The sequence below is a fragment of the Drosophila navojoa genome, chromosome X, assembly GCF_054131105.1.
Source record: "Drosophila navojoa isolate 15081-1374.11 chromosome X, UAZ_NAV_1.0, whole genome shotgun sequence".
NCBI classification, from domain to species: domain Eukaryota; kingdom Metazoa; phylum Arthropoda; class Insecta; order Diptera; family Drosophilidae; genus Drosophila; species Drosophila navojoa.
The window spans coordinates 6434440-6456802 of NC_142895.1; the positions used below are offsets into that span (position 1 = coordinate 6434440).

A 22363-nucleotide genomic window follows, 5' to 3' on the forward strand; every position below is an offset into this window, starting at 1 on the left:
TTGAAATGCAAATAAAATTTTATGAACTTGGTCAGAGCTGCGGTACGACACACACACACCCAGCGCACCTCCCCCACAAGCCCCCCATCGCTCGGGCGCGAAGCACGGAACACGAAGCGGCGATGTCTTCGTGGCCGCACGAAAAGCCATTAAGGCGAAGGCGTCATAAAAAAATGCTTAATTCATTTCATGAATTTTCATTAAGACAGCTGTGAACGCGGTTAATGAGCGATATGGGCCGACGTCAGTGCGAGGAGTATAGAGACGCCTAAACTCATCGGGCATTCGATTGGAGCACTAGAGAACTTTACGCATTTTTAATTACAAAACTCATTGAAGCTCAAATGAAGCTGTTGCATATGGCATAAATGAGCTCTTCAGTTAATAGGAAAGGATCTGCAATTGTTGATTCGACCTATCGATTGTAGGATCTATCGATAAACTTTTGTAAAATCAACGAAGGCTATGAAAATCCCAGGTATGTGCCTCTGTCTGGGCCATCCATAATAGCTATCGCCGATTACTATTGTCAACTGGAAATTATCGATAACAACTATAGATGATAGCTCACCAAAAGAGAGTGACGATTACTATTACCAGCTGTAAATTATCGATAGCAACTATAGATGGTTACTCACCAAAAGAGAGCTCTAGGAAGCATGTATCGATTATCGATTGTTAGCTATGGAACCATGAAATCATTTGTAATCGATTCTGTTAAGCTTGTCAACATTATTTCTATAGCAAACGGGCAATCGATATATGCCAAATTATTTTGCTAGCTCACTATCACTATCGTATAGTTGTTGGTATAATCTATAGAAATAATCGATTACAGTTATTTATAAGTCAATTATATGCATAGCTAACTATCGATTTATGTTACTGAATTAATAAAATCGAGTTCTATCGCATATAACTATCGATTAAACTGAGACCCTTATTTGATTAAGATAAGGTCTGGAATTAAGATTAGAATGGAGGCTCGTAGTTTAAGATGAAGACTAGAAAGAAATCGAAATCAAATCGAATTTCGTGAACAATGAGAAAATCGATATATCTTTAACCTACAAACTATCGATTGCTACAACTTGAAACAGTCCGGCTAGGCTGCTTTCAGCATAGGCCCGCCATACGTATACGTCCCACACATACATAAGCATATATGTGTGTATATAGTTGCCGTCATAGCTTTTATTGTTCCCCCCCCCCCCCCCCCCCCCCCCCCCCCAAAAAAAAACGACGAAAAATCGCACTCTTCTCGGCGCTTCTCATGGCCAGCGCTCCCTACTTGGGTCGAGTGCTTTAAATAGATTCTGGCTCCGTGGGGGCAGCCCTTTTGCTTTCATTTGAATTGCAGTGCTGCATTGCAGCAGCGGGAGCTGCCCCCAACGTATTTCCGGCCTAAAATGCAGCGGATTGGCACGCGCCGTTTTCTAGTTGGCGTTTGCTTTTATTTATATATATTTTTATATTATATATACAATATATATGTATATATATTTCTATACTATGTATACATATATATCTGACTTGATGGTATTAAATTTATTCACATTTTTATGGCGTCGCATTTGCCAGTGGAATTCACTTGAAGTGCAGCTCGCTCAATTTCCTGGAACAATTTGCTGACGTACGCCATTAGAAGGAGTGAGAGAGGCAGAGAGAGACAGGGAGAGAGAGAGGGAGAGTGGAGCTCGGCTTACGGTAGCGACTTTCTGGGCTGGGCTGACAAATATTGACGCCACAATTCAAATGCTTGACAAAACGAGGCAAAAGCGAGCGAAAAATTATAAAGCAAAGGGAAAAACTAAACGAAAAGCCCGACTGAAGGCAAATAGTGGACGCGTCGCAGCGTCAAAGTGTGCAACAGGAAAATGAGAGAGCGGAACAAAACGGCAACAAAAACAAAAACAAAAAACCAGAGAAAAAAAAACGAAAAGAAAAGAAAAGCAAAGAAAATAAAGAAAAGCAAAGTAGGAAATTATGATATCATCTTTATGACGCCATTATGGTTATACTAAACACACTAGTGTGTGTGTGTGTGTGTGTGCGTGTCTGTCTCGGTGTGCGTGTATGTGTGGGCGTCCGTCTCACCCTTCTGGCTACCCACTATGACTAACAGCTCCAGCCAGCAGCTGCCCCGTTGTTACCCTAACCCCCTGACGCTGTCATAGCGAACTGTTGTAAATGTCAAAGACCGGAAAAGGCAACACACCAACCAAGCAACACACACATAGACATAGACAGTGGCTTACACACACACACACACACACACACACACACACACAAAGATGGTGAAGAATGCAACAGTTTCGAGCGCCAACATGTCAACAACTGTCCACACTCTGTCCATGTGCATGACAATGTCTGTGGAGAAAGTGAAACAGCAACAGGGAGAGAGGGAGAGAGGGAGACAGACACGGAGAGGGAGTTAAGGAATCTGAATGGCTTAAGCTTTATACATACATACATATATACTACCCCACAATTGGCATAGAAATATACATTGTATATGCATATTTATTTAATATTAAGCTGGCATCGTAGCCTAACTAAGAGCTGGAATTGAAAAAACAATTTGGATTGCTAATGGAATGGCAAACTAAATGACAATGAACAATGAACAATGACCAATGACCAATGGCTAATGTATAAAGCCTAATGATCAATGACCAGAGACCAATAAACAATGTCATAGCATCAATGAGCAATGACGAATGAGCTATGACCAATGAACAATGATCAATCACCAATAACCAATGATTAATGAACAATGCCCAATGGCCAATGACTATGAGCATTCAACATTATTCATTGTTTCATAGCCATTGGGCATTGCTCATTAATCATTGGTCATTAGCGATTGATCACTGAAAAATGGTAATAACCAATGACCAATGAAAAATGACTAATGAACAATTCTCAATGATCTATGACCAAGGACTTAGAAACAATGCCCACTGATCAATGAGCAATGGCTAAAGAACAATGATTAATTACCAATTACTAATGATGAATGAATAATGCCCAATGATCAATAGCTATGAAACAATGATCAATGAACAATGGTAATGACCAACGACTAATGACTAATGAACAATTCTCAACGATCGATGACCAAAGATTAATAAACATTGGCTACTGATATATGACCAATGGCTAATGAATAATGACTAATGAACAATGATCAATGGTCAATCACCAATGACTAATTAACGATTTCCAATGATCAATGGCCAATGACTAATGAACAATGTCCGATGATCAATGACCTATGCCCAATTATCAATGACCAATGACTAATGAACAATGTCCGATGATCAATGACCTATGCCCAATGATCAATGACCAATGGCCAATGATTAATGACCAATGGCCAATGATTAATGACCAATGGCCAATGATCAATGACCAAAGGCCAATGATCAAGGACCAATGGCTAATGACAAATGACAAATGAACAATGATCAATGATCAATGACTAATGAACAATGCCCAATGATTAATGACCAATGGCCAATGATCAATGACCAATGGCCAATGATCAATGACCAATGGCTAATGACATATGACAAATGAACAATGATCAATGATCAATGACCAATGACAAATGAATAATGCCAAATGAACAATAACCAATGACTAACGACAGTAATACTTTAAAACAATGAAAATAGACAATGGCAAAGCCCATTGAAATGGCCAGTGGCAATGGCAATGATAATAACAATGACAATGCCTGATAACAATGACTTTAGCCAACGGCATTAGCCAATGACAATAACTAATGATAGCAATAACTACAATAGCTTATGACAACAACAATGCCAATAGCCAGTGGCAATGACAATGATAATGATAATGGCAATGACAAGCACAGTAATATTTGTTATATATGAAAACATAAAAATTTGTTTATTGAACATTAAGCAGCTAGCATCGTGGTCTAACTGAGAACTAACTAGAATTTAATACAAATGGTGCTTGGTCCTTTCATACAAGCCGACGAGCACACAAATGTTGATCATCGTGATTAGGGCGATGAGCACAATGTGTATAATTTTACTGGTCTTGCGGTTAAAATATTTATCGATATAGTTGTAGGACTGCTCTTCAAGCGACGGCATCAAGTAGTGCAAAGTAGTCAACATCCTTTGATTCCACAACAGAACCAATTTGCTGTCGGTCTGTGTGCCAACAGAGACCATATTCCGGAGACGCTCCTTCTGTTGAATGAGGTGTTAGAGGTGCACATCACATTAGTTGGGGACTGCGGGGGGATTGCGGACTCCTAGACATTACTTACGAGCAATTCATAGAGACGGGCCTGATCCCTAATGCTCTGTTGGAACAATTGCAGCGTCACGAAGCCAGTTGGACGTTTGGCCAAAGGTACGCCCAATCTAGTTACCTTGAGGCGTGGCAACTTCACGTACTCATATTTCGCTTCGTTACAAACTTTGGCTTCGATTAACCTCATATTACCTGTATTCATCTTGCAATCTCTTGTTTAATATATTTTAGTACACTAACATAAAATTATATATACGCCTTAAAAGGAAAAAAAAATATTCTTTTTGATGATTTACTTTTGCTTTTAATTTTTTGAAAAAAAAAAACTTATATTTTGATATGTTTACGGCTTGAGGCCTATAATTATTCAGACTATATTTTCGTTTCATCAGCACTAAGGTGGCTCGGGAGCTGGAATTACTTCTCAAGGCCAACTAGATGCGGAGTAAATGAGGTAAGCTCCTGAGGTCTGGTTTAAGGAAAACTAGAAATCGAAAGGTTCTTTCATAAAGTATACTAATTTTCCATGAAAGAAGCGTATCATAATATTAATAATAAATATGATGTATAAGAACGGGCATTACTGACTGCAGAATACTCATTCGAGGCCCAAGTGCTGCCAGATCCATTTTCCATGCCTTCGATCTATCTATCTATTATCTTGAGGCTAATCAAAGGTCTGAAAAAAAAAAAAAAAACAAACCAATATATTAATTTCCCTTTCGTAAAAAGAAGTCAACGATAATAATTATTATGATTCGTATATGAGGAGTCAAAGGATATGATTTTTGTGAAATTGATAGGAATAAACGAATTTGCAGTTTGATTTCAAGCAATGCAATAAGTCTTTGCTTTGCAAATTTGAAGTTGAATTGAATCATTGCATGCGTGTGTGTGTGTGCGTGTGTGGGTGTGTGTGTGTGTTAGAGTAGAGTAGAGTTGTCGCTGGGGCGCAGCTGGCAACCCTCAGCTTCGGCAGCTCGAATTTCATTTGGCTGCCAAGTGGAAAATGGGCTAAATGTGCTGTGCGAAAACTGAAAGAAAATAGATTTACAGCACACACACATACACAAAAACAGAGAGAGAGAGGGAGAGACACTCAAATGAATTGAAATGCAATTGAAATATTGCAAATGGCATTTCTTGCAAGTTGCAAGTTGCGAGTCGCTGCGAGGCACTTCAGAGCGTGCTCCAGGCAGGGCTCGCTGCAAGCTGAAATGAAATTAAAGCTCTGCGAAGCAAGATGCGAAAAATGTGAATTTTCAATTAATTATAAATATATCAGAGCCTGACAATGCGGCTGACACTGCAGTTGAGCCAAACAATTTCTCAGCTCAATTACAGTTGTATGCTAAGAATGCTCAAAGTTTTTTTTTGAATGGGAATTGATGGCAAATCGATTGGAAGCATAGACAATGGAATAGAATAGAAAGATAGATAGATAGATAGGTGCCTGAGATAGATAGGTAGTATTTGTGTAAGATATATGTACAATATATAGATAGGTAAGATATCTCTAAAATATTACATAATGATGATGCATAAGCAGTGGGACTGTCATATGGCTAACACACTGCCTAGAATAAGATATGTCCTCACTCAAGTCTTTCGCTCTTTCACTCTTTCTCTCTATCTCTCTCTATTTGTGTCCCTGCCTGCCTTTATCTCTCTCCCCCTTTCTCTATCTGACTGTCTATCACTCTAACTATCTGTCACACTCCTTCTTCTTGTCTATTTGTGTCACTGCCTGCCTCTATCTCTCTCTGCCTTTCTGTATCTGTCTATCTATCACTCTATCTTTCTCTTTTGCTTTCTCTATCTGTCAATCTCTCTTCAGCTCTTCCTTCATCTGTCACAAAAGGGCTTCTATCGATCTCTCTCTTTCCCTCTATCTCTATACATCTCTATCTATATTTGTCTCCCTTTATGTCTCCAACTCTATCTTTTGTTATCTCTATCTCTATCTCCCTCCTCTTTCGTTTCCTTCTCTCGCTCTCTCTCTGGCCTTTTATATGTAATACTTTTTCTCTATCTCTATTTCTATCTCTATCTCTATCTCTATCTCTATCTCTATCTCTATCTCTATCTCTATCTCTATCTCTATCTCTATCTCTATCTCTATCTCTATCTCTATCTCTATCTCTATCTCTATCTCTATCTCTATCTCTATCTCTATCTCTATCTCTATCTCTATCTCTATCTCTATCTCTATCTCTATCTCTATCTCTATCTCTATCTCTATCTCTATCTCTATCTCTATCTCTATCTCTATCTCTATCTCTATCTCTATCTCTATCTCTATCTTTATCTCTTCTTTCTTTCTCTCTCTCTGATGCATATCTCTCTCTCTTTTATTTTGTATACATCACTTTATCTGTCTCTCTGTCTCTCTCTCTCTCTCTTTCTCTCTCTACATCTTTCCTTCCATCATCTCTTTCCCACTCTCTTTCTCTCTTCCTCTTTTGATATAGAATCACGACTTTATGAAAATCGCCCCAAAAGGCAATTCGATAGAATTACTCAGACAGAACTCGACGCTTTGCTTTAGGAAGCTCTTTCGCTCTCTGTTCACATCGCATGGTTCGCATTGAGTTCTGTAATTTAAATGCCTGTATCCCTTACCTGTCCATGCCTAATTAAACGTGAAAAGCCTTGAACTTTGAACTCCAAATGAAAAGAAAAAGAACACGAACAAGGCGAAATGTGAAAGATAAGCAGAAAATCAAACATACATACACATACATACATGTACAATGTATGTATGTATGTATGTATGTAGATGTATTGGAGAGCGAAAAGCGGAGGGCCGCAAATCGAAGGCAGGAAGTGAAATATTTGCGTTGACAATGCTCGCAATATGTTTTTACATGTGTTCGGGGCTGTTTTTCGTCGTGTAGGTAACCCCTACACCACCGTCTCCCACGTCACCCACGTCACCCACGTCTCTTTCGATACGGTTCAAGTAGGCGCTGCTGTTGTTGTTTCAAATGGTGTTATTCTTACTGTAACAATTGTACGTAAACGCAATTTCAATTGCTGGCTAAAGATGCTTCCACCCGATGATGATGATGATGATGAAGATGATGATGAAGATGACTCCCCCACTTGAGTAGTACATGCGAGCATTGCAGCTGGAGTGTGAATCATTTCCGTTTGAATTTGGTTCATTGCATGATTTTCACATTAAACGCGAGCAAATGGAAAAGGCAAAGAGAGTGACAGAGCGAGAGAGTGGGTGAGTGGGAGAGAGAGAGAGAGAGAGAGAGAGGGCGTAAGCGAGATAGAGAACTTGTAGGGCACTCAGTTGAAGCTCCTTGAGCTCCTACCAAGCTACGCTTGACTACACCGTCTGTCTGTCCGTTCGTCTCTCTCTCTCTCTCTTTCTCTCTCTCTGTCCATCCGTCTGTCTTTCTGTGCCAGAAACGGGTCGCGCTCTCTTCAGCTTGATTGTGTTTTCCTTAACTTATTTTCGAGCGCAATTATTGACGTGTGCCCCTCCAACAATAATAACAATGACAACAGCAGCAGAGGCAGAGGCAGCAGCAGAGGCAGTGGCAGAGGCAGCAGCAGAGGCAGCGGCAGAGGCAGAGGCAGAGGCAGAGACAGCGGCAGTGGCAGTGGCAATGGCAGCCATAGTAATAATACCAAATGATGTTGCCTGATGATAATGACAATGATAATGATGTTAAAGTTTTCTGTATTGATATTTTAGCTGTATTTCTTGGCGCACTACGAAAGCAAATGCTTTGCGCTCGAACGGCTTGAACAGCTTTATAATTGGCCTGGCTCTGGCGGAAAAGGAAGCGCTCATCAAGTCCCTTAACAACAACATTTACACACACACACGCACGCACACATGCACACACATGTAGACACCCTCACATATTTATAATAACAGCATTTACTTATTATCCAAGCAGCTCGCAAGCAACTGAAATTGGTAGCATCAGCATTACGGCCGTAGCCCTGTCGAGTGCTTGGGGCGTGGTGAGTGGGCAGGGGGGCGGTTACGTGTCTGTGGCCGGAGCTAAATGAAAGTATCAACAGCGAAACTCAATTTGAAACAAAAACAACAAGAAAGCGACAAAAGCAAAATCGCGTTTTATGCACACAAGGAATAACAGAAACAGAAACAACAACGAAGAAGAAAAAAACACAACAACAATACAAAAACAAAACAATGAAACAAATGGAAATACAAATACAAATATAAATCCCTATATGCATACACACACACACACACACATACAGGCGCACATACACAAGTGTCAGGAAAGGCGCTAAAACATAAACACACACACACACACACACACACACATATACACTCACACAAATGACGACAGGAACTAAAATATTTGAAAATTTTCTATTGAAATGCGCGAAGTAAACAAAAAACATTTTTTTTTTTTTTTAATAAAGTGAAGGAAAAAGTTTGCTCGAGCAGAGATCGAGATACGCTTAAAAAAATAAGTAAATAAAATGAAAATTGTAATAAAAAAAATATAAATAAATAAAATAAAAATAATAATACAGTTTATAAAATTAATTAAAAATATTATAAAAAAAATTATTTTAAATTAGGTTATAAAAAATTTGAATATATAAAGAAAAAATGTAATTAATAATTTATACAAAAAAATATTAATAAATAAAAAAGAATAGATAAAATTTTAATGATATATAGAAATAAAAAATTATATTATATAAAATTTGAATATAAAATAAATTACCTTATTTAAAAAAGAAAAAATATTATTTATAATGGTTAATAAAAAAAAAAAAATAAAAGTTAATTAATAAATTTTAATAAAAAAAAACAATAATTAGGAAAAAAATGAAAATATAAATATAGCAAATGAAAAGTATAAGAAATTTGTATTAATAAATATATAGTAAATAAAAAGTATTAAAAAATTTTAAAGAAGAAAATACATACTAAATAAAAAGAATTAAATGGTAATAAATTTTACTTAAGAATAAAATCTAATAAATAAAAACATTTATACATAAATAGGCGCCCCTCAGTTACATTGCCAACATGTAAGTCAAACCACTCCAAGTTAGAGTAAATGTGTCGAAAAAATAAGAATGAATTGAGAAAAATAAAACAAAAACAAACCAAAAATCTCAAGAAAAAACGGAAGTGCAAAGCGTTTCCGATTAGTTCCCTTGCTTCTTTTGATTTTTTTTCCTTTTTTTTTTTGGAATTTGGATTTGACATTTTGTACAGTGGGTCAAGAATGGTAAGTAGACTAAATACTTGAGTTAACTATGCAAAATAATTTTTAAAAAAAGTAAACATGCTTTTTCATAAAAAATTTATTTATTTACTTATATTCAGAATTTCATAATTTTATTACTGCCATGCACGCTTGCATGCACTGATTTATTGCTCTCGTGCCACTGTGCACGCTGATCTACAGCGGCGCTTGTTGCGTCAGCTGTCAACAGCACAACAGCAAGAACAACAACAATAACAACATCTGTAGACGAGAACAACGGCAATCATAATACCGTTAAAGAGGCAGAACATAAACAAAAAGTAACAACAACAACAACTGCAGCAAGCGCAGAAGCGCCGCATCGTAAAATATGCCCAAAAACCACATTAGAGAACAACTGATAGACGCTGGTGATACCCTATAAGTGAGTGTAATGGAGTTTGCATTGATAGAACGTTTGTTTAGAAGTATTTAAATATTTGTAGTATGGATATAAATATATAATATAGATTTTTAGATATGTTTATTTATATGTATATGTAACATTGATTGTTCAATATGTATGTACACATGTGTGTATGTATATACATATATATTTCTATTCACCAATTAACTGTACTTTTATATTTATTTATATAATTGTATTTTTATATATGCATTTTTTTCTATACAAACATACAAATCAATTATTTTTAATATAGACATATCAAAATGTATAATACATACTCAAAAGTATATACCCGCCTAGCACATTCCATTTAGAGGGCATAGATTATTCTAGTTGAAAGCGTGCATTCACAAATTTTTGAAGTGCAGCAATTAGAGCACACGCTAACGATCATCTCACTCTCACTGCTAGCCTGTGCGCCCCCTCAATCATTCTCTATCTCTCTCTCTCTCGCTCGCTCTCTCTCTCTTGAACGATCCAAAGAGACACGTTTCATTGGAAGCGACAGTCGCTGGCGGCTTTTGGCGCTTCCGTTGTGACAGCGCGCGCGGAAGCAGCCACCACGCAACGTTGTCATCAACTAAGCGTCGCCTCTCACTCTCCCTCTCCCTCTCCCTCACTCTATCGGCTGGCTTATCGTTTCGGCTCATTGGCAGTGCAAGCGTCTCGTGTTTCCGCCGAAGACAGCTTCAACCTTCGTCTCTTTGTGTCTGCGCGTTCGTCGCTCGTCAATGCTAGGCTGCTAAGTAAGTAATCCCAATCCCTGGAAAAATGCACATAAATTCCTATTAAGGCGCTGGACTGATCACACCAGCATACACACACACACACACACACGCACACACACGGCACACACGTGTGCTGTGCATTCTGCTGGATTCATTCCCATTCATTCAATGCTTCATTGCTGTGGTAATTGCTTCCAAATGCTTAAATGCTTTCATTGTTGCTGTTTCTGCTGCTGCTGCTGCTGTTGCTGCTGCTGCTGCTGCCTCAATTTCAATCTGCGGCAGTTGCCTCGTCCGTCTGCCACTCAGTTTCAGTTTCTTTCAAGTTGTTCTTGTTGTTGCTGCATGTCCAACATGTGTCGTCGTCATTGATTTGTTGTTGATGGGCGGCTTCGGCTCAGCTCTTGCTGTCGGCCCAGGGAATAGTGTGTGTGTGTGTGTGTGTGTGTGTTGTGTGTGGGAATGGGGGAATAGGAACATTGTGAAACGTCGCTGCTGCTGCGCTGCTTCTGATACTATTGACATTTGTCTGTCACAACGCCGCATCGGCATTCACATATGGAACGGGCATCTGGTGGGGCGACCCTCGTCGCTTTTTGGGGGGCGTTGCTCATAAATTTTCTGTTGGCCCTCAAACAATTTGGGCATGAAAACAATTTGCACACGGTGAAGCCAGCTGAACGACAGTCTCCAGTCTAACTAACTGGAAGTCACGGAGGCTGGAAGCTGGAAGGTGGAAGCCGAAAGCTCATTTCAGTCTGCATTCTGGGCCACTCGAAGCGTTTTAATTATGAGGCGGCAACTGTTTGCCGTTGTTATTGTTATTGTTATTGCTGCTGCTGCTGCTGCTGACTCTTCTTCAGTGTGCCCCTGCTACGCCTCCAACGCCTCTTTCTCGACCAACTCTTCGTCATCCCACTTCTTGTTATTGTTTGCCTGCGTTCTTTGTGCTGCGTTTTCTTATTCTCGCTTCAGGTTTTATTATAATATCTCTCTCTGTCGCCGTCTCTTTCTCTCTGGGCACAGTGTGCCAATTTTTGCATGCGCATTTTATTCAAATTTTTAACCTCATTCACAATCAGTAAATTTAACAGCAACAACAACAACAACAACAACAATGACGATCTCGTGTTGCATTGTCAATCGTTCCTCGAACCGATTTGAGGGCGTCTCTCCACGGGCCGCGTCACCGTTGTGTGAATCAGTCACTGGGCCAGTGAAACAATTTTATTTCTTTTTTTTTTTTCGATGTTCAAGTGTGAACGATCACAGGGAGTCACGGTCACGGAACACAATGGGAACAGTAGCTTGGGCCACTTTGCAAGTCTGTAAAGTTTTATGAGTCGTTCTAAACGAGTCACTACCTTAGGGATGGCAGTGAAAGCTCGCGGGGAATCACAGTGAATACGATCACAGAAACACTCTGGATGCTTTGGTAACTCTGGAAATTCATATGAATCGATCTAAATGGATTGCGACCCAAGGGATGGCTGTGAATGATAACAGTGAATGATCACAGCTACAATGGGAACAGTTGGGAACTTCTATAAGGGATTGCGGTAACTGCTCAGAGCTGTGGGGCTATGATAAATCACAGAAAGTGTGAATAATCACAGCGAGATAAAGTGAAACACAGTTTATGACAAAAATGGAATCAGATTGATCACAGTGATCACTCATCAATCACAATTTAGATGAACGCTACATCAATTATGCTTAAAATAAATAAAGAAAAAATTCGAATAGATACTAATAACATTAAAATTCTGATTCAAACTTTAGCTTCAATATTATTTTTAGTTATTGCATTATTATTTTTAGGTATCTCTTAATGACAATTTATTGCATGGAAAATTTGCATAATTAAATTGCATTTAATTGTAAAGAAGAAACTGTTCAAGTGACCCTAATGAACCTCAGCTTGAGTCAGCTGTTCTCACTCGCCTTCCCTCTTGCACTGTGCCGGTTGCAGTAGCTGTTCCCATTCCCATATTCCCATATAACACTTTCGCAGCATGCGATCGACCATCGATGGCCACCTTCCTTGTCTGCTCTAGTTATACTTCCAGCAGTGGAGTTGGATCAGAAGAGTGGAAGGGGGAGGGAGAATAGCCGCTGTTGCTGTCACTTCATTTGCTTCCGGCTGCTGGGAATGCGGCTGCTGCCGTCGCATCTGCTGCCCACCAATCAAGAGCAAAGACGCGGGTGTGCTGCTGAGCTAATTTATGCTTGTATATAATATCACTTAAGCCTGCCAGCGTTTGCTGTTGATATTTATAAAGTCTCGGCGCTGTTAGGGCCAGCGCAGCGTATGTTATCCTTAACAGACGCCGCAACGGCTGCAAACAAGGCGCTGCCACCGACAGCGCACAGCCGAGTGCGAGAGCACGACGAGAGCAGAAGAGCACACGAGGCCACGAAGACAACGACCTGAATTTCTAAAGGAATCGTGGCCGTTCGCCTGTTCGCCTTAGTACGCTCGTTTCGTTGCTGCGTCGCATCGTTACGCTTCGTGTACAATTTTTAGTACACACATGGAGAGCGACAATGCGACAGCAGCAGCAGCAGCAGCAGCAGAAGCAGCAGCACGCGACTGTGGCGTCCCACAGAGTTTGGCGCTGGGAACAGTTTTCCAGTTGGTGTATTGCAATGCGCTGCGCGTGCCATTCGTTGCTGTCGTTGGCTGTTAACGCTGGCAGCGCTGTCGCTGTCGACTGTCGCTGCCGCCAACGTTTGGCGTTGGACATGGCGAAGCGCGTGAAACAAGTTTTAGTACGTGTTCCGCCGTGTTAGCAAACAGTCGTTGCCCCAGCGCAAGCAACAAACGGACACTCTCTATCGCTCTATCCCGCTCGCACTGTGCCATCGTTCTCTCAGTGTGTCTGTGTCTGTGTGTGCGTGTGCGTACGTGCGTGTGTGCCAGTGTTAGCAGTGTGCGTGTAGGTAACAATGTGTACGTGCGCGTCTGTGTGCGTGTGTACTGTTAACAACGCGCGGCATAAATAACGCACAACAAATAAACCGTTAAGCGACATCGCCTGATATGCATGCGAATATGAATATATATATACGAGTTATGTGCAAACGGATTTCCATTTCATTTTCTATTTTTTATCAATTTTTTTTTACTGTTGCCCGTGGTGCAAATAACTAAAAGTTGCTACAAATTCACAAATACAAAATACAAATAAATAATAAATTTCAAAAAATTTTAAATAAATTTAAAAATATATTAAAAATAAATTTAAAAAAAAAAAAAACCTAGTGCAATTCAAGTCAATTTTGTTTGCCTATTCAAACAAACATTTAAGAAATCTCTATAAATTTTTTTTTTGTGCGTGTGCGTGTGTGTGTGTGTGCGTGCGTGTGTGTGTTTGTGCAGCTTCCTGTGCAACCGGTCCACAAGACACACAGCCGCAGCAGCAGCACCTGCAACTGCCACAGCGCCAAGATATTGCAAATCTCTGGAAAAGAACAACAACAACAACAACAACAAGGAAAACCCGTTTCCATACTAAACTCGAACACAACAAGCCGCTGGCCAGGCCCAAGGCCGCAACAACAACAACAACAACAACACCAAACTAATTTTTTTTTTTGTTTTTTTGGTGCAATTTTCGTGTTGTTGTTGCTTTTGTTGCAAAGCTTTTCGCGGCGGCTGCTGCCCCATTGTGGACATTTTCTTTATGGTAAGTTGTTTATATATATACATATATATATGTATTTCAGACAGACTTAAGTGCAAAGTGAAAAGCGTGCACCAGTGTGAGATAGAGAGAGAGCGGGAAGAGCGCCGCAGTGAGAGTGCGTGGGGAGGGGATGGGGAGAGGACGAGCTGCGCTGCAAAGTTTGCTACGATTTTAGCTAAAGCAAAGCAAACCAAACACACGCACACACACACACACACACACACACGCACACCCAGCCATCTTTGCTCTTGGCCAATTGGCCAGCATTTAAGCCGCATTTGGCCAACACGCATGCAATTTTAATGACATTTGCATTGAGCCGAGTCCGAACCCAAAAGGGTTAACCAACCGCATCTAACTGGAATTATTCCAATTGCATATTGATATAATGTGGCCATAAGTGTGTGCGGGTGTGTGTGCCTGTCTCCCTCTCTCTCTTGCTCGCTCTCTCTCTCTCTCTCTCCCTCTCTCTTTCGCTGTCTGTTTGCATTGGCAATTAATTGTTTTGCTCAGTCGGCGTTTGGTGTTAATTTCAGCAGCGTTCCAATTGAATTGGGAAGCTGTTGATGCCAGTCAATTATCTAATTGGATTAACTCGCAATTTACTGCTAGTTGCAATCAAACGGGTTTTTTTTCGCTGTAAATGCTAATTGGACTCGGTTTTTCCACTCTGAAGATGAACAACAAATTCGTTTCTAATAAGAAATGGTACAATCTGATTGAATTTATTACAAGCATAGTTAAATAATAAAAGGCGAGTGCTATACGAAATTCGAATTGGAATATTTTTTGGTAATTGCTTGGAGTTTTGTTTGTTTATTTATATCCTATTGGAAGCAGTGCAAAAATATTTTAATTCATGTTTAGGTTGGAGTCTTATATGAAATTTAAACTGAAGTAAGCTTGATATACTTTTCAATCCAACTAACCAATCCCAAATCCTAAATATTATAAAAATATAAAATATTATAAAAATATTATAAAAATATTATAAAATATTATAAAAATTATAAAAATATTACACACAATTATAAAAATATTATAAAACAATTTAAAAATATAAAAATATTATAAAATATTATAAAAATATTATAAAATATTATAAAAATTATAAAAATATTACACAATATTATAAAAATATTATAAAACAATTTAAAAATATAAAAATATTATAAAATATTATAAAAATTATAAAAATATTACACAATATTATAAGAGTATTAGACAATATTATAAAAATATTATACAATATTAAAAAAAAATAATATAAAATATTATACAAATATTATACAATATTATAAAAATATTATACAATATTAAAAAAAAATAATATAAAATATTATAAAAATATTATAAAAATTTAAACACAATTTTATTCGAGAAATTTCTCAATGAAATATGTTGCTAATTCCTATTGGAAATAATATGCAATAAATCCAATCTAAGTTACATGATAGATATTATCCGATATTATTAATGAAAAATATAAAATAAAAACTTATAAAAAGTGCTTAAAAATGATACCACAGGAAATCCATTTGAATAACATAATACATAATACATGCTTCACATTAAAAAAAAAATAAATTCTGATAAGAAAATTTTTTTTGTTGTATGGAAACTGATGATGAAACATATTTTACAAATATGCAATCCAAATGGGGAACATGCAAAAATTAATATGCGTCTGATAAGAAATATTGCATATTGCAAATATTTGTTAACTTCCAGTTGAACTAATAATTCAATTAAATCATTTCAATGGTTGAGTCTCAATTAGAAATAATTTGATATTTCCTTTCAATTAATTCATAAGCTAAATTGTTGTTCCAATTAGAGAAATGGTCCAAGCAGACATTTTGGTAACATTTATTACTGTTATAATACAACTGGAATTATTATCAATTTCAGATGCTGCTCAAGCCCTAAATTAGTTTCTGTTAACGAGAGAGTTGCCAAGTCCAATTAGAATTTAATATGTGCTCGACTTGAAGTGAATCAATATATGTTTTTCTTATCAGAATTCAGTCAACTTGAGTCTAATCTGAATTTAGTATTAGGGTGGACCTTATAGATGTCAACAAATTGTACGATAGAACCGTCTAATTGGGAATTTATAACAGTACATATATACTTGCAATTGTCTAATTAGAAATATATTTCAATTGGATATTCAACTAAAGTCGATTTCTATACTTTTATCTCCTGTTCCAACTTAATTTCAATTCGGAAATTGAAAATTTGCTCTCAACTCTAAGTCCATTTTTATATTTTATTTATATATTTTTATTTTTCTTGTAAATTTCAATTAAAGTGGAGTTTACATTGTCCTCCTCTCTCTGTCTGATTATTCTGATTATATGTTTTCTGTTATACTCTCAGATTTCTCCTTAAGCTTTTTATTTGAAACTAAATTCTTGTTAAATTACAACTATTATCCCGTTAGCTAATTGGTATCCAATTGGATTCGGGTTTCTTCTAATTTGATTTATACAATTTTGGCTGCTTAGTTACCGCTACATTTTCCTATCTCTGTCCCTTCCCATCTACCATTCTGCTAGCCCTCTCCCTATTTCTATCTCGCTCACTCATCCTCCCTCCCCCTCTCTGTGCGGTAACCTCTCTAGTCCTTTGGTTCTCTCGACTTTTCGCAATCCGCTCTGACCACAACGATGGGGCGGTCGCACTGCAAAGTGGGCGTGGCTAAGCGCTAAATGCAAGAGTGCAAAACCTCAAAAATGGAAAAAAATGAAATTTTGAAAATCCTTTTCAAGTGCAACAGCAGAGGGCGAAATACTTCAGAATCGGATAGAAATGCAACTATATATAGATATAGATAGATATAGATATAGATATAGATATAGATATAGATATAGATATAGATATAGATTCTAGATATAGACTATCGCTCTCGCTCTCGCTCTCGCTCTACGATCGTCTGCTTAGCTCTCTCTAGATCTCTCTCACGCTCTAGCTATCGCTCTCGCTCTCGATCTCGCTCTCGCTCTCGCTCTCGCTCTCGCTCTCGCTATCGCTCTCGCTCTCGCTTCGCTCTCGCTCTCGCTCTCGCTCTCGCTCTCGCTCTCGCTCTCGCTCTCGCTCTCGCTCTCGCTCTCGCTCTCGACTCTCGCTCTCGCTCTCGCTCCGCTCTCGCTCTCGCTCTCGCTCTCGCTATCGCTCTCGCTCTCGCTCTCGCTCTCGCTCTCGCTCTCGCTCTCGCTCTCGCTCTCGCTCTCGCTCTCTGTCGCTCTCGCTCTCGCTCTCGCTCTCGCTCTCGCTCTCGCCTCGCTCATCGCTCTCGCGCTCGCTCTCGCTCTCGCTCTCGCTCTCGCTCTCGCTCTCGCTCTCGCTCTCGCTCTCGCCTCTCGCTCTCGCTTCTCCTCTCTCGCTCTCGCTCTCGCTCTCGCTCTCGCTCTCGCTCTATAGCTCTAGATAGATGTAAGCTACAGTTTTACCTTTACAGTTGCGGAAGCACTGCGCACAGTTGTTGATCACAATCACAGTTTGAGCGCCACTTATAGCATATAGTTCTACTTAAGTCTATGTGACGCTGTCCGCCAATGCATGTCAAAGTGCAGCTCAGTGCATGCCAAACTGCAGCAGTGCAGCTGTAACTGTATGCCCTCGAGCAAATGGCCCATCACTTAAGCCAAATTGATGTTTATTGCATTTGCTGCAAACCGTCAAGTGACTTACCAACTGTGCAGTGCTGGCAAAACTGTGCGACGCTAGCAGCTAACTTCAAACTTCAAAGGAAACACATTGAGCTTAATTAACGGCTGCAAACAGCCGTAGGGGGGAATGGATGAGTGGAATGTGGAGCATGCCACGAGCCCAATAGCCATAAGAATAATAATCATCAACGTAATGATGAGCATGATAATAATGATGATAGCAATGGTAATGATAATGCTAATAATAATAATAATAAAAATAATAATAATGTGAAACGCGGCAAGAAAACTTTTCTAATCAAATTAACAGAGAATTTGAATCTGTTGCGTTCGACTGTCAGTTGTTGTTGTTGTTGTTGTTGTTGCTGTAGCATGGCAACTAAGGCAACAACAACAATAAGTGAAAATTATCAAAGTCAATTATGGAGCCACATAAACCAAGTGCCCAAACAAGCAGCTAGCTCTAGCACACACACACACACAAACACTCACATACACACACACACACACACATAGAGACAGTCAGGCAAAGCATAAATAATGCTCATCATTTGTTGCTATATTTGGCCAAGCAGCGCGAATGGCAAAACTTTTGCCATAGCCTCAACGATTTAAAGTGCGCGAGAGGGAGTGAGACGACTCTATGTAGGTGTGTGCGTGTGTGTGTGTGGCTGACCTTGGACTCCTTGCGATCTGTCGGGCGCTGAGCATCGCCATTTGCCGCTGGCATCATATTTATTTATATAAAAATACAAACGCAAAAAGTTCCTGCATAAAACTGAATTACCGGAAATTGGCCAAAAAGCAGCAACAACTACAGCAGCAACAGCAGCAACAACAACAACAACAACATCAAAACGAAATGTAGGTGCCCAAAAAGTTTTATTTCTTCTTTTTTTTACCTACTTTTCGCTCGTCTGTCCTTTGCCGCTCAGTGCGCGCTCTCTCCCTCCCGCTCTCGCTCACGCTCTCTTTGTCTGTGACGCTCAATTGCGTTGCGCTCGCATAGGCTATATGCGTTTCAACACGCAGCATGTGACGAATGTAAAAGGCGCTGAAATTCGCCAAATAAATAATAAAAAAAAAAGAAAACACATATACATGTGTACATACATACACATACAACATATGATCAATATAACAGTTCTGCATATACACTTAGCATATTTCCGCTAGGGCATCTGAGGCCAGATATTGGCATGTTCACTTCAATTTTGTTCTTTCTTTTTTTTTTTTTAATATTTTTTGTTTGGTTTTTTGTTTGCTTGGTGTTTTCTTCTTCTTATTTTTATTTGGTTTTCGGGCGTAAGTAGAAAAACACAAACTAAAGGCGCCGCGTGTGAAGCAAATAAAAGGCAAGAAACTAGCGCAAAAAACTTTTGTCAAAGCAGACGCGCTGCACCGCGCCAACACCGCTCAGCTCCTCCGCCCCTCCCCCTGCCGTGCCGACTCAACGAACAACGACGACAGACATGCAGACTGGATGTGCGCGCGAGCGAGATGGCATTAGCATTGTGCTAAAATTGAAAAAGGAATGGTCGAAGCAGAAGGAAGGAGGGCTAAGAATGGCGGACACAACACAATGCAATGCTAACTAACGGTGCGAGCCTGAGCAAAAGGCGCATTAAAGCAGCGACAAAGAGCTAAACAAGTGAGTTAGGCGAGCGATGAGTGCGAGCGAAACGGCGCTAGCCAAAAGAGAGTTGAATGTATAAAAATAAAAACGAGAGCTGAAATAGAAAATGCCAGGCAGCTGGCAGTTGATTGTAAAGCGCAGCTACACTTGATGCCAGAACTTCTTCACCCGCCCCTCGCTCTCTCTCTCTCTCTCTCTATGTCCCATTCCTTTATAGCTAGGTAAGCATTGCTTTAGTTGAGGGCCAGCCTCAATGGCAGGCAGCCTGCCCGTGTGCAAGTGTGAGGGAGAGGGGCAGCTTGGTTGCTTGTCTGCCATAAAATGTCCATTTCTTAAATTTTTCGGGACAAAATGTTTGTGCTGACAATTTAGTGAAGAAATCGTATTTTAAATTGATGTACAATATTTGAGCATGTGTGAATTATGGATATCCCAATAAATGTGTAGAGAAATAAATATGATGTAAATATTTTATATTGTTTTTATTTACTTTTTGAATAAATTTGTACATATTGTGTTTAAATATTTATATAGTTTTTACTAACTTATATTTATTTCTTTTTCGCATTTTGTTTTATTTTTAAACTTCTTTTTTATATTTTATTTTATGTTTTATGTATTATCTTTTATATTTTATATTTTATATTTTATATTTTATATTTTATATTTTATATTTTATATTTTATATTTTATATTTTATATTTTATATTTTATATTTTATATTTTATATTTTATATTTTAAATTTTATATTTTATATTTTTTTTTATTTTAACTAATTAACTTATTTCATTTATTATTCTAACTAATTGGCTCTTCGTCACTCACTCCCTCTCTCTCACACATGCTCCCTCTCTTGGCCTGGTCAACTAACTGTTCGATGCTCGAAGCAAATAAATTTCCGCAAACTCAAAAATTTCAGTTCCAAGCTGCGCACTTGAATGCAAAAAGTTGAGCCACGCTAAAGTCGCAAATCTTGAGATATACTTAAGGATATGGATATGCATATATATATATTTGAGGAACATAGTGTATGCTCTAAGAGAGTTGCCACACCCACCCACCCCGTCCTCCAACTCGAGTTGCCTTCTTTTTTTTTTTTAAAGTTGCAGCTGAAGCAGACAAAGTCCCTCGTTGCAGGCTGACCAAAACTTTCGCCTCTGACTTGGCTTTGCCTGACTATGTACACATGTATATAGCGCCTATATGTCGCTAACTATATATAAACAAATATATGTATGTGTGTGGTATAGGTCGTTTGCTCTGCAGCAAGTTTTGCCGCTGCATAGGCGCGTCGCCCATATAAACAATGTGAAGCCAAGCAAAGCGAAGCAACAACAACAACAACAACAACAACACGACGACGAAACTTTTCTAATCTAAAAAAGCACAAAGCCAAACACAAATGACAAAAAAAAAAAAAAAAACAAAAAGCAGCGGAAGAGAGCGAGACAGATAGCACACAAAGCCAGTAAAAAAAACATAAATAAATAAAATTATCCCATTAAAATTTCATGTCGATTTCAAAATAAAAATATTAAAGAGCAAAATTAATGAAAATCAATTAGAAGCAATAAACCGACTGCACAATACCTTAACAACAAACCAATATAATCATAAAAAATAAAAACAATATACCCTGATTTGCAATGGATGCAGGGTATAAAATGCTCTCGATTTAATATTGCATTTTTATAGCATATTTATGGGATTAAAACAAAAGTATATAAAGTTAAATTGAATTGTTATTTTTTTTTTTATTATTAAGATTTATATATATTTTTTATATATATATCTATATATATATATATATTTGAAAAATTAAAATGTTTTTCATGAAGTAATTAAGTAATTGGAAAGTAATTTAGCTAAAACAAATATTATTTTAAGCAAAATATTTTTATACGACATATAGACATATATATGATTAAAATAAATTGCTATATTTTTTATACATTTTTTTTTTAAAAGAAAATTTCACTTTTTTAAGAAATATTTTTTTTTTTTATAAAAATTTACGTGTTTTTAGGAAATAATTCAAGGTTAAAATAAATGGCTTTATATAAATATATATATTTTTTAAATTCATATAAAAGCAAAGCTAATTTTTTAAAGAAATAATTTATTAAGAAAATATATTTACTTTAAGGAAATATTATTAAAAATAGTTTCTAGACATATGCGCCAAAGGAGAAGAGTTAAGGCTCAGTAAGCTTGAGTAGATTGTTTAAGATTCTCTAAGAACTAGAAGAAACCTCTTTCAAATATCTGAGCGAGATCTGCTACAATAAAGTTGAAAATATCTATGATATGTCAAAGTAATATAAATTTTATATAGTACAACTTCTACTGTATACATCTATGTAGTATATGTAACCTAATTCAATTGAATGAAGCTACCAACTTTGTAGGAGCTGTGACATCTATCCTTGAGATGTACTTCAACCACTTAAGTCTCGCTCATCAGCAATTCAACTGTTTACACATGCACTAAATACATATATTTATCTATGTATATACTATATACTATATATATACTATACATACTCATATACAAATTGAATTTATTCGCAATTGCTGTGGCACAGTTTGTTGCATAGTTATTTAACCAAGCCCATGTACCCTCATAAAAAACAGTTAAATTGCTTAAGAAAAATGCCCGCTGAGAGCGG

At 38.0% G+C, this 22363-nt stretch overlaps 2 protein-coding genes across 2 annotated transcripts in view; one reads left to right on the forward strand and one right to left on the reverse strand.

Annotated features, from left to right (window-relative positions):
• Window positions 1–3888: 3888 nt before the first annotated feature.
• LOC149090561 (uncharacterized) lies at window positions 3889–4616 on the reverse strand. The gene is made up of 2 exons (XM_089264305.1): window positions 4310–4616; window positions 3889–4229 (listed from the first exon to the last, which is right to left on the reverse strand). Exons 1-2 carry the CDS (start codon window positions 4496–4498, stop codon window positions 3972–3974), a joined length of 447 nt encoding a protein of 148 aa, XP_089120431.1. The 5' UTR covers window positions 4499–4616; the 3' UTR covers window positions 3889–3971.
• Window positions 4617–13968: 9352 nt separating this feature from the next.
• Window positions 13969–22363, forward strand: part of kirre (kin of irre) — a 64756-nt gene continuing 56361 nt past the window's right edge. The window contains exon 1 of the mRNA XM_089263692.1: window positions 13969–14383. The gene's annotated coding sequence lies outside the window, so the exon portion shown is untranslated. The remainder of the gene's footprint in view (window positions 14384–22363) is intronic.

Bases quoted from the DNA above. Each gene is read 5' to 3' on its own strand.
- LOC149090561 (XM_089264305.1), bottom strand. From the start codon at position 4,498: ATGAATACAGGTAATATGAGGTTAATCGAAGCCAAAGTTTGTAACGAA. The intron at 4,230-4,309 runs GTAAGTAATGTC...CTCATTCAACAG, and splicing joins CCCGTCTCTATGAATTGCTC to AAGGAGCGTCTCCGGAATAT.